Below are 12,953 nucleotides of genomic sequence, written 5' to 3'. Positions count from 1 at the left end.
TTTCCATTGGAAGCGACACAGGCACGAAATTACCATGCCAGTGCTTCTGCTGCCCGGAATCTTTTCGCTGCATACTTTTGCAGCAAGGCTGGAGAGGTTCCCTGGCAGTGGGAGCAGCCAGGTATCTCCAAGGAGAAAGCCTTGCAGCGAGTGAACCAGCAGCAGTGCCATTCATGCCAATGAAGGTAAGCTATATTTACAACAGAGTACATATTGGGTACCTCCAAACGCTCGAGTTGCTTTGAGCTGTGGTGGTGCCCCAGAAAAGATGACAATACAGAATGTGCAATTGAACTAAACCATTACATATCATAAGCTTCACAAGTTTGGCCGAACAAACACACATCACTTCTATTGAGCTGGGAACAAGTCGAACACTTCGAGCAGTTTTATCCGTAGGCCATTTTGGTACTCTCGGGGAACCCTTTTTATCATCTTTGCAATGGTCATCCCGAATAAATCACATTCGTCGTATTCATCGGGAGATCGCAGCACATTAGTGACGTTTGCAACTTGAGCGAGAATCGAATTTTCATCTAACGCTGCTCTCTTTTTACGTTTTCCATATGCAGATGTCGATGGTGCCCGTGATGCTGGTGCTCCCTGTGATGCCACTGCTTCTTGTGATGCTTCGTCCCATTGTGACACTTCGGGCACTTGTGACGCTTCGGGCACTTGTGACGCTTCGGACACTTGTGAAGCTTCAGACACTTGTGAAGCTTCAGGAACTTGTGACGCCACACGTTCCAGCAGCTCCACACATTCACGGGATGTGGAGTCCTGGAACTGCCGTGATGCTGACGATGAGTCAGTTGTTGACGTGTGATGGCTGGTGGGTGATGTGCCTTCCAACAGTGATGGCACATCTTCAAACTGTTCCCTTTCATCTGTTACTAGCAGTATGCTTTGTTGACTGCACTCCTCTAGACTGCTTAGCTCTACCTGGACAGCAGGGCAGTGTTTGCGTGCCCTTTTTGTGAAGTTTCCAGAGGTCCTGCAAACAAGAATATGTATGCACACCATGAGCTGGGTCTTCAAAATGTTTGCTGCACTGTGTTGATGTATTTCCATCTGATACAAACTGTCGTTTTAAAATTGTCAATTTGAAACCTGTCCTGAAGTGTTTACTTTTAAATGCATGTGGGTAGAAAACGGGGTATATGGCATTTCAACATCAACATACAGTTTGTATTCTCTAAGGTAAACAGAGTATACTTGCTATCTCATTACCTAACCCGAAAGGATTTTGTGCATTAGAGTGAAAGCATATTAGAGTGTATTAGTGTAGCAAGAAAACAACTTATAATGTGTTTGTTGGTAACTAGTCATGATTCAAAGTCAGCATCAGGCACTCAGTTGTGCAGAATTAAGGAATTTCTGTGATTTGCATTAGCCAGACATTTCATTCAAGCGCAATTACTAGTCAAAAACAAAGGAAAACTGTCTGCTTTTAGCCTTGTGGTACAGCTAAGTTGCTGTATATGAATGAAATTACTAGAAGAATCAATGTGACTTGTGAACCAAATACTTTGTGTGCATTACAAAAGTTTTGTACTTCAATCATAGGTTAAAATCTATCTGCCGTGTATATGGCTTTGTCTTTCATATTCTTTTCTGTGTCGTTCCCTTACGAAGTGAATATATGAATTATGCACCAGATTTGGCTTTTTTTGGACACTGCACATGGGGACTTTTTTTTTTTTAATACTCTGTGCATTACAAAAGTTTTGTACTTCACTCAGAGGTTAAAATGTGGCTGCCGTGTATATGGCTTTGTCTTACATATTGTTTTCTGTGTTGTTCCTTCACGAAGCAAATATATGCATTACGCATCAGATTTGGTTTTATGTGGACACTGCGCATGTGGACTCTTTTTTTTTTTTAGTATGTGTGGTGTGCAATTCAGAATGTATTATATTCGTTATGTCATCACTGCAATGCAAACAAAACATTTGCAGTGCCAAAAAATAAGCTGCAAGCACTGAAGCGTGATATGAAAATGTTCTGCACGGATACTCATTTTATTCCTTGTTCAGTATATGTCCCTTAACATGCATATATAGGAGACCTGTTGTCAAGTTTTTCAGCTATGTGACGTGCTCATCGAAGTTCACATTGCTGCTGGTGTTAATATGTAATTAAACTTCTTTTCACCTCACTGGATATATGAAAAAATAATCATATTATTGCTCAGCGCTGTAGGTTGCTGAATGCACGCTACTATCTAGGATTTGAAGCACTGTTTCACTGCATTCCCCTGGGCATTTATTGACAATTCACAAACACCCATTGCTTTATACTACCTCGCCTAACTTAATTTCTGACAGCTCTTACCTAAATCAATAATTTGTATATAGGCATCACTTTCCAAAATTATAAGCGTGTACATCATTTCGGTCTACAACGGCTATTGAATGACGCACTGCACAAGCAGCCCAAACAATGAAATATTTTTGCTCTGAGGTGGGAAGCATTCACACATAGCCAGGCTTATTTAGAGAGCTAAAGCTTTCGCCAGCGGGCAACGGATGCAAAACACTAAAACTCCAGGAGTCACTTCTTCAGACCACAGTTCGGCACACATTGCTGTAGCTACACAAATAATGGTCAAGCACAGTGCTCGTAGGGAAGCTAGTACAGCGCCGTTGTCACAGGCAAAACAAACGGGCTACCTGCTTTCTCTGCAGTGACATCATTCCCATTACTTCGATAGCAGCGAAAAAAATTTTATCGACTTACGGTCTGCACTCCATCGTGTCCCTTAAAAACATCATTAGGGTGTAATAGGGCCACATGATTGCGCTCCCGTTGACATCGTCAGCTCCGGCGCCGCTTTTCTTACTGTCTTGCTCTGCCGTAAATAGTCGGCGGAACTTGTCTCGTAGACTCTTCCAACGCTTTTGAATCATTTTTAGGGCATCTGCGATGAAAACACGAGAACATACACGTCAATTTTTCTTTTATGTGCGCGACATGAATAACGAACGAACAGGTTCAGTATCTTACCTTCACGTGGGAGCCCCGGCAAAAGTTCCGCGGCCACCTCTCTCCATAGAGCCGCTGTTACAGCCTTGTTTTTGTGAAGTGCGTGGCCCGCAAGCCATAGCGATCGCCGTCATTCTATGGCGGCGATGAGCAGCTCGTTATTCACTCCATTCATTTGGCTGCTAAAGCTAGACGACGAGCTTCCGCTGAAGTGGAGATCCGCCATGTTGCTCAAAATATGCTTGGAAGACGCGCCAGTCCAGCCCCGGAAGACACAGAGGCAGGACGCCCGCTGATTGGTCGATCCTTGCACGCCGGAAATAAGGTGCGCGCTGCCGCGCGGAGCGCGCGCACCGAGTATCTGGCACTGTCAGATCCGAGCGTTGTGAACGCGCTCGGCTGTGGCCGACGCGTCGCGCATGCGCAGACTTCCTCTGGCCGACGCGCAGGCCTCCAAGCGCGCAGGACGCGCGCTTCGAGGGCTTATGGAGTTGGGCCTTAAGGGAAGAAAGACTGCGCGCTCGGAAGAAAAGGGCTTTGTACTCCGACCCCACTAGCTCCCCCTACTTTTCCCAGAAACAACGGACCCGCGAACGACGCTTGAAGGGAGGGAAAATTACTTCTAGGCCCGGGCCGCTTTGGGGCTAACTTCACGGTAACCTTGTATTGTAAATTTAGGACTACACACCACTGGAGTCGCTAAAAGTGCAGCCTATATTTTATAAAAGCGACATGCTTTGTTTCAGCGGAACAGAATATGACGTAATGTCGTAGGGGAATACTGAATTAAGTTTACATGCTTATACTGCCGTTGGAACCGTTAATATAAAATTGAACAATTGAACGCAAGCAAGAGTACATGCATTTGTTTGACAACTATGTAAAAGAACCAAGGAATACTCCTACTCGTACTCTGTGCAGCTTTTTGCGAGAGCAGTGGTGGTGGCTTCTATGGGGGGATTATCTTTACTCTATCTGTAGGCAATTCCGCGACCTGAGTACTTAAACTTGAAGATCGCGTTTCTAGCACAGTCTGCTAAAGCCAAAGTTCTCGAAAAACGTCTATTTTTTTTTTTTTTGTCACTGCTGGCCGCTCATTTCACGAACGCTCGGCGTGCACGAAGCGAGAGACGTCTTCTAACAAAACGTTGTTTCCTGAACTTGTACCGGAGTGTCTCACTCCCGTCACAACATTCGTGATGAGCGCAGCTATCCTTTATGGCTGGTTCATATGAGATAAGTTCCGGACATGAAATCAGTACTAGCATTACGTCCATAAAACAGCTGATTCACTCAGTCGCAGCAATGGCAGGCGATAGCAATTATAGAATCTTAGCGGCAACCTGCAGCTCCCCTGAATGATTTTTGAGATTGGTCCGTTAGACGCCCTCATTGCCTTCACCCAAAGATGCTTCTCCAAACACTTGGTATCCCTGCTTTCAGCATCATGGACTGCGTAAATAGTTTTATAAACTTTAATTTGGATTCTGATCCCGGGTGTAAATCTGAGCTTACTAAGGCGGCGGTTTGGGCTATAGTTGGTATTACACAACGAAAATATACAGTCCTGCGTGGAGAGACATGGCACACTGTGTGTCACTGCGCCCTTCTTTCCCGGGGTGCATCACTTCTCAACCTCGTGGAGACTCGTTTTGCAAATCTTACGACTACAGTTAAACCCTTTTATAAGGTACATGCACTGGGGAGCAGCTTTTATCTCCATAATCAGAGGTATAAATCCCATTTTCTAACCAGACCTTATTTCGACCTAGGCATCCTACGACTAAAATGCGCAAAAATGAAATGTATATCCCTTAGCATAAGCGTTATTATCGCTTTGATTTACATGTTGCATTTTCTTGATGGACCACCGCACACTGTACACACTTCGCAACTTTCTTATATTATTTCCGAACTACGTTTGCAGATGATTGCAAAGTGCCATCGCGATGTGACTTGGCACCGCAACGAGCGATTCCCAACTCCGGAAAAAGTTATATGTCTGGTAACACTACAAAAGCTCAAATAAATATAAATAAAAAAAAGCCACGATATCGTGAATGTAGCCAGCTTACCACCAAGGTGCTAGTAGCAGCCAGAACTATAAAACATCACCAGCAGAAATATCATTCCTAATTTTTTGCTTGGTTGTCAAAGAGTAACATTGGCTAACAGAACCACTTCTGTTATGTTGTTTGTTTTGGTCTCGGCTTGGCTGTCTTGCTTTCTAGTCACAATGGTTTCTTTACGTCAGTAGCACCAGCTGATCGCTTTCTTCGCATTTACCGGATAGATTGGTTTATACCGAAAAGCAGCGTAATTGACAATTCCCGCTGTATTCTTTCTCCTAGCTAGCGGACACTATACGTATATGCGGTACGCCCTGATAGGAAGCTCCAATAAAAACAATTAGTTGTGGTTTAGCTCTAGTTAAGCCTAGTTGAATTGCGAAAGCAATGGCGGAGGCTTATTTTGCCAGCTAAATTATTCGCCTATCACGCCCTGTCAGTGTAAGGGACTACAATATTGGGGACACTGGCTGTCGGAGTATTGTTTTCGCAATAATTGATGAACCCAACGCTCACTCCCACTAGGCTCGGGCAGATGCTCGCATGTGCAGTCGCGCTTGTGCTCCTCGCGGCAAGCCTGAGGAGCTCATCTACGTTGCATTCCCACTGCAGGTGCTTGTTTTATTCATCCTATAGCTGAATGACCTGCTTTTATTGCGAAAGTAATACTACTACAGCCAAAGCGAGACTTCGGGTGGCCGCAGCTACGCCGTGAAGAGGCGTAGCTACAGTCTCCTTATAAAAAAATCAGCCTGCCATAACATTTGAATTCACGTTACCCCTATGCCACGGGCAGGAGCTCCCAACTCGGGTCGCTCCTTTCATATGGGAGTGTGATATCAGAATCAGCCTGCCAGAACCGTTCGCATTCTCGCTACCCCTACGACACGAAGGCACGTCCATACGGCTTGGTTAAAGCGTGACTTTATGTGTGCTGGCAGCTTACGCTCTCGCGTCACACACTTGAAGGATGAGCTTAAGTGTTCCCAATAATGTAGCACCTTACACTGATAGGGCGTGAAAGGGGAATAACGTAAGAGGCAATTGAAAGTGCTGACCTAAGTTCCATATCGAAGTGTTCACATATATATATCATGCAGGAGTGCACCACCGTCGTGAAAACCAGGTACAAACGGCAGGGCGAAATCATTATGACAGACTAGCTGATTCCGGTGTTTGGAGGCCATCTTTTGCCCTCTCTACAAAAGAACTGAAATATTTGCATAGTCCCTGAACCTCTTGCATGGTGCGCTTGTGCAAAGTCAGGCCACGACTTGCCTTTATTCAGCTAGGACAGCTAATTGGGCTAGTTTGTAAGAATTCATACTATAGGAACAGCGCAAAAAGACGACGGTCAAGAAAAGAACACAAGAGGCTATCAACCGAATTTTGTTGAAAAAAAAAAAAACCGCATCACGCGCTTAAACAACGCATGCCTCTGGTCAATGAACTATCAACACGAGCGGTCAGTAAACATGAATTCCTTTTTCATGCAACGTCAGTGTGGTGCTGCTAACGCGGGAGTCCCTCGCTTTTTGTATTTGGTACGCCTCTGCCAGCTCTCGGGTTATTTTATCTCTATGCCTGAATAGCACTACTGTCCTATCAAGAAAAGGCGAACACCCTTGGCATGAATTGCAATGTTCGGCGAGGTTTCTAAAGGGCCGACATGACAGGGAACGATAATGCTCCCGTAATCTCTTATTAAGGCCCTTTTGAACTATGTGTGCTCTTTCGCACTTCAGCCGAGTGCTGTAAACAACGCCTATAGCACATTCGACGTACTTGAACTTGTGCCGAATGCCACAGCCTCCCTTGGCGTACGTGTGACTCAGCCCTTTAGTGAGCCCATGCGCAGATGTGGCCAAGCTTCTTTGGAACTGTAGACACAGCTTGTACCCCTTGTATCCAGTTTCTCAGTCCCCCCTTCTTCAAACGATGAGTTATGCTGAGGACGCATAGCACCACTGCATAATTTTGCTTCTCTTTTGGTTGAGGGTCAGCAGAGCCTACTTGATCTTGCCTAGAACGCTTGAGCAAACGTTCGCTTACTGACACCAAGACAGAAAGCGGAAAGCCAGCGCTTATCAATCTTGCCACCTGTTTATGAAAGCTGCTTTTGATGGTGTGGAAGTAAGACTTCGAAACGGCCGATTGTAACCTTCAGGCCACAATACCTATTTTTACTTTTTGGGTAAGCAGACCTGTGTCAAGGGTGTCAAGGGTGTCATAAGCCTCCGGGTGTCATAAGTCGAACACACGTGGTCCCTCAGAAACCTCTACCACAAGTCCAGAACGCGAAATTCATTGCCCTGCGGCTGTTCCAATGTTAAGGTAAGACCCATTGTGCAATCCTCAAAAACTTTTCGTACATCATCGTGAATACGAAGTCCCACACTTTCTTCGACAATGAGAAGGTAATCGTCCACAGAACGGAACACGCGCGCAGTTACCTCTGAGTTGGGCTTTTACAAAGGCCAACGTTTCCTAGAAAAATGTCGCTCAAGCAGGGCGCCACACAGGACCTGATACAAACCCCAGCTTTCTGTACAAACGTGCCACCACGTCAAGACACAAAGATTGATTTCAGGTAGAAGCTCAGTAGCTCAAGAAAGGGCTCAACTGATATGCCACACTGGCTTCTAAACACGCATTCATCGTTGTCATTGATGATGTACTCTTTGATAGATATAAGCAAAGCGGCCTGCGGAAGCGAGCAATAGAGATCAACCACATCGATACTAAATGCGCTTTACCCGATTTGGCTTTCGCCTGCGAAAAACTGCGTCACTGTCTCTGAATTTTTATTCTGAATGGGTCTTGAACTAGTAACTTGTTAAGATATTGCTACAAATGCAAGAAAATTTCATGCTGCCAAGTTTCTTTTTCTGATAGTATTGTACGAAATGGCATCCATTGCTTGTGAAATTTGATGGTAAAAAATACATCAACCTCGAGCCGCTCAGCTTTTTCTATCCAGCGGAAAGGCGTCCAAGGTTCAAATCCTGCGCCAGAAGCCTCACCTTTTCTTTTTCCTTTGAGGGTTTAAGAGAAAGAGGTACAAAATGTTTCCCAATTAAATGCGTTTTTTTCCGATAAAATTCAGTTGATAGGCATTGCGCACGCGCAATGCCTATCAACACTTGCGTGCGCGCTCATCATTGCCATTTGGCCGGTGCATTCCCAATCTAAAGGGGTCTTGTTCCTGACCAACGAGATTCACGTAGTCGCAAAGTGGCGGATGCCCATGCTGCTTTTTGAGAATCAAACGGAAAAAATAACAGTGAAAAAGGAAAAAGTAAAGCTTTCTAGTGCGGTGCTGTGAGCTCGGCAGGCACAGGAAAGGCAAACTGAGGACTGCCGGCCTATTTTTGGCCGCCAAGTGGATGTTGGCCGTCTACGTGGATTTTTCGGTGTGGCGCCCAGGGACCGCTTCAGCGGGAAGCTTTCTTCCATTCTGTTCATTATTCGTTACAGCCTGCCCTGCCAGACTCCCTTATACGATGGTTATCGCGCGTAATTTTTCAGGGCTGTCTTTCCTGGCAATTACCACGGCGAAAAACCAGCCATTTTCAAACGTAAGCACCGTAATCTGAACGCAAATACCTTAATAATACAGCTCGTCAGAGTGCTGTTATTACTTAGTGAGCTCTACCGGTCTAGTAGATCTCATTGCGCCTTAAAAGATGCTACATACAGTCTACATCAGGGATCTTTTCTGGCATCTTTATTGTTATTAATACATAGCAACACTATTGTTCATAAAGTTTCACGCAAAATTCGCTTGTACGCACAAGGCTGCACCAAGTGCAGCCCGACACTCAACGAATAAAACATTTGCGGCGTACAGTAAACGATCTAGACAGCTTCCACCAATTGACGCGTTACGGGGAAATGGACGTCCAATTGAAATAAATGCAAATATACTCAATTGAATAGAAAACGTATATCAAGAAGCTCAACATACGGTTTAAATTCCAATCTTTTGGAAAAAGCTTCCGAATCTAAATTAATGGGCGTGCATAAATATGACATTTCATGAAGAACTAATGTCGAATATTCAACTAGCAAAGCATACAGAATATTGAATTTCTCGGCAAAAAAATTTCACACAGCCTGAGATGTAAAAGAGCTGCTGTACCTCCCACTTATTACACCAATTCTTAATAGTGTCAGCACAGTGTGCATCCGCGTACGGTAACATTATCAGACTCTTAGAACGCACACAAAACCGTGTAGCCGTTTTTTTTTTTGTTTTTTTTTTTTTGTTAATGGCTACAATTTTCAACACAAGTTTCAGCAGTGATGGAATCTTTTGGCTGGGAATTTTATAGCACTGCTATTAGTAGGCGTATTTGTTGTGTTTTAATAAAACTGGGACTGATAAAGCTGTGTATACGCTGCTACTAGATCTACCAAGAATTAAACTCCCAGCCAAACTTCTGAAATGATTTACTGAAAATTGTAGAACAAAGCCGGTTACGCGGTTTACGCGTTCTAAGATATCTGATAATGTAGCCATACATGAATCCCACACGGCGCTGACATATTCAACAATCGTTGTAATATATGTGTGAGGTGCAGCCGATATTTTACATTTAAGGCGGTGTGAAATTTTCATTAATGTATTCAATACCATGTGTGCTTTGCTAGTTGCATATTCTATATGAGTTCTCTATGAAATGTACACTCTAATATACACTCTAGGGCATTTAAATTCGAAAGATTTTTCCAAAACATTGGAATTTAAACAGTATGCCGAGCTTCTTGGATTACGTTTTTTTAGTCAGTGGAGCATATTTGCATTCATTTCAATTAAGTGTCCATTTCTCCGTGATGAGTCATTGGTGATGCTTTCTAGATTGTATAGATCGGTAGAGCTCAGTAAATAACATATAGCACTCTGATGAGTTGTATTATGAAGGCATTTGTTTTCAGCTTACGTTGCTTACGCTTGAAAATGGCGTGGTTTTTCATTGGGGTAATTGTCAGGAAAGACAACTGTAGAAATGACGCGCTGGGACCACCGTTTAAGCGAGACACGCAGGGCAGGCTGTGAGTAATAATGACAAAAAAAATGAAACAAAGCTTCCCGCTGAAAATGTCTCTGGGCGAAGCGCCAACAAATCCATGTGGAGAGCCAACATCCATTTGGATACCAAAGATAGGCCGGCATGCAGTCCTCAGTTCGCCTCTTCTGTGCGGCCCGACTGCCCACCACAATGCACTAGAAAAGTTTGCTTCTTTCTTTTTTCGCCATTATTTTTTTCGTTTCTTGCTAGAAAAGTAGCATGGCCATTGGACACTTTCTTACTGCATGAACCTCACTGGTGAAGAACAAGATACTATTATATTGAGAATACACCGTCTTGATGTTGATGATGAGCGCCTCGCAGGTGTAAGTGCTTTTTACTCACGCAGCGCAGGCTCGGGGTGGAGCATGCCCAAGGCACACAGTCAGAATTCTCCACGCACTTACGCTCTCAATCAAGCGGAGAACGTCCGCATGCCCCATGTTTTAAATTATCTGCGAGTTAGAAATCACAGCGACGGTCATTAAAGATAGCATGACAGTCGCTGCACTCGGTGCACATGGATGCAGCAATGAGTCTTGCCGCCTAGCCTGTTACCCGTTCTCAATCACACCCTCTTGGCACTTATTTCGACTTAGTGCTAGCATTTACAAAACACTACGTAACCAGCACCTCAGGCCTTACAGCACTGCCAACATGTTGATAACATGAGATAAAGTTAAGTTAAATTGGTTCACAGGAAGGGAAAGGCGCAGTAACTGTCACACTTGCTCTGTGGACACCCGAACCGCGCCGTAAGGGAAGGAAGGAAGGTGGGAATGAAAGTGGAAAGAGAGAAAGAGGAGCCGTAGTGGAGGGCTACGGAGTAATTTCGACCACCTGGGGATCTTTAACGTGCGCTGACATCGCACAGCACACGGATGCCACTTCGTTTCGCCCCCATCGAAACGCAGCCGCCGCGGCCGGGTTCGAACCCGGGAACTCCGGCACAGTAGTCGGGCGTCTTACCACTGCACCACCCCGGCGGAGCAAACATGAGATGATTATTCAAAATAGAACCGCGTGGATCGAAAACGAGAACTAAACATTCTAACTGTATATGCAAAGCCGAAGTTAAGCTTTGACAGTGTCGGACTCGCGCAAGACCAGAAGCTCATGAAAGGTGACCAGCGTCAAACTTCAAGAAAAGTCCGTCGGGGCTACGTTATATATATGATGGAATCGCTCTCAGCCACGCAGTACAGCCATTGCACCAACCTCGTCCAGCACGCACTGCACACCATGCAAGGAGCACGAGCGCAAGCCCTGGGGCGAGAAGGTGAGACCAGCGACAGCCTACACAAACAAAATTCGAACAGTACTCTAGATATTGAAAGTAGCAGCCAACTGAACGCCTACTGTGCTCTTACTGAAGAGCAAGACTCTACAAAAAAGAACAAAAGTAAAATAACGAAAACACCGACCCTCGCCCAACAAGTTTACGCCCAACAGTAGGATTCGCTTGAAAACAAACGTGCCCTTCAAAACATGCGCATATTCCAAACCGCTGCTCGCAGGTTTCCCTCTCTCTTTTTTTTTTCGCCCCCTCTGGGGATGCCTCTCGCGCACAAAGCCTTGAGCATCTGTAGACCGACCCGGCAGGAACAAGGCGCTAGCAAGCCAAGAATGACAGCGCGCTCGGAAGAAAAGGGCTTTGTACTCCGACCCCAGTAGCTCCCCCTACTTTTCCCAGAAACAAGGCACCCCGGACGACACTTGAAGAGAGGGAAAATTACTTCTTTAGCCTCACGCAGCTTTGGGATTAACTTCACTGTAACCTTGTATTGTAAATGTAGGACTACATACCACTGGAGTCATGAAAAGTGCAGCCTACATTTATACAAGCGACATGCTTTGATTCAGCGGAACATAGTGATGACGTAATGTCGTAGGGGAAAACTGAATTAAGTTCACATGCTTATGTTGTCATTGGAACCGTTAAATTAAAATTGAACAATTGAACGCAAGCAAGGGTACATGCATCTGTTTGACAACTATGTAGAAGAACTAAGGAATAATCCTACTTGTGCTCTGTCCAGGTTTTTGCGAAAGTAGTGGTGGTGGTGTCTATTGGGGGGGGGGGGGGGGATTATCCTTACTCTGGTTTGTCGGCTATTCCGCGACTTGAGTACTTATACTTGAAGGTCGTGTTTCTACCACAGTCCGCTAAAGCCAAAGTTTCCGAAAAACTTCGAGAGTGTTTTTTGTCACTGCTGGCCGCTCATTTCACGAACGCCCAGCGTGCACGAAGCGAGAGACGTCGCTTAACAAAACGTTGTTTCCTCAGCTTGTACCGGAGTGTTTCACTCCCGTCACAAAATTCGTGAAGGGCGTAGCTATCCGTGATGGTTGGTTCATATCAGAAAAGTTAAGTTCCGGACACAAACCTCGTACTAGCATTACGTCGATGAAACAGCTGGGTCACTCAGCCGCAGCAAAGGCAGGCGAAAGCAGTTAGAGGATCTTAGCGGCAGCCTGCAGCTCCCCTGAATGGTTTTTGACATTGGTCCTTTAGACGCTTTAATTGTCTTCATGAAAAGATGCTTCTCCAAACACCCGGTATCCCTGCTTTCAGCATCATTGACTGCGGAAATCTTTGAATAAACTTTAATTTGGCTCCTGATCAGGGGTGTAAATCTTAGTTTACTAAGGTGGCGCTTTGGGCTAGTTGGTATTACACAACGAAAATATACAGCCCTACGTGGACAGACATGGCACACTGTGTGTCACTGCGCCCTTTTTTCCCGGGGTGCATCACTTCTCAACCTCCTGGAGACTCATTTTGCAAATCTTACGACTATAGTTGAACCCTTTTATAAGATACGTG

At 45.0% G+C, this 12,953-nt stretch overlaps 1 protein-coding gene across 1 annotated transcript; it reads right to left on the bottom strand.

Annotated features, from left to right (window-relative positions):
• Positions 1-246: 246 nt before the first annotated feature.
• On the bottom strand, positions 247-2,993 carry LOC146184228 (uncharacterized). Its single transcript, XM_084608793.1, has 2 exons — positions 2,740-2,993; positions 247-994 (listed from the first exon to the last, which is right to left on the bottom strand). The coding sequence occupies exons 1-2, from the start codon at positions 2,907-2,909 to the stop codon at positions 352-354; spliced, it is 813 nt and encodes a 270-aa protein (XP_084464919.1). The 5' UTR covers positions 2,910-2,993; the 3' UTR covers positions 247-351.
• Between the last annotated feature and the right edge of the window lie 9,960 nt (positions 2,994-12,953).

Source organism: Amblyomma maculatum, chromosome 7 (genome assembly GCF_055883805.1).
Source record: "Amblyomma maculatum isolate TAMU_Amacu chromosome 7, ASM5588380v1, whole genome shotgun sequence".
Classification (NCBI taxonomy): Eukaryota; Metazoa; Arthropoda; class Arachnida; order Ixodida; family Ixodidae; genus Amblyomma; species Amblyomma maculatum.
This window is presented reverse-complemented; position numbering and strand designations above follow the sequence as displayed.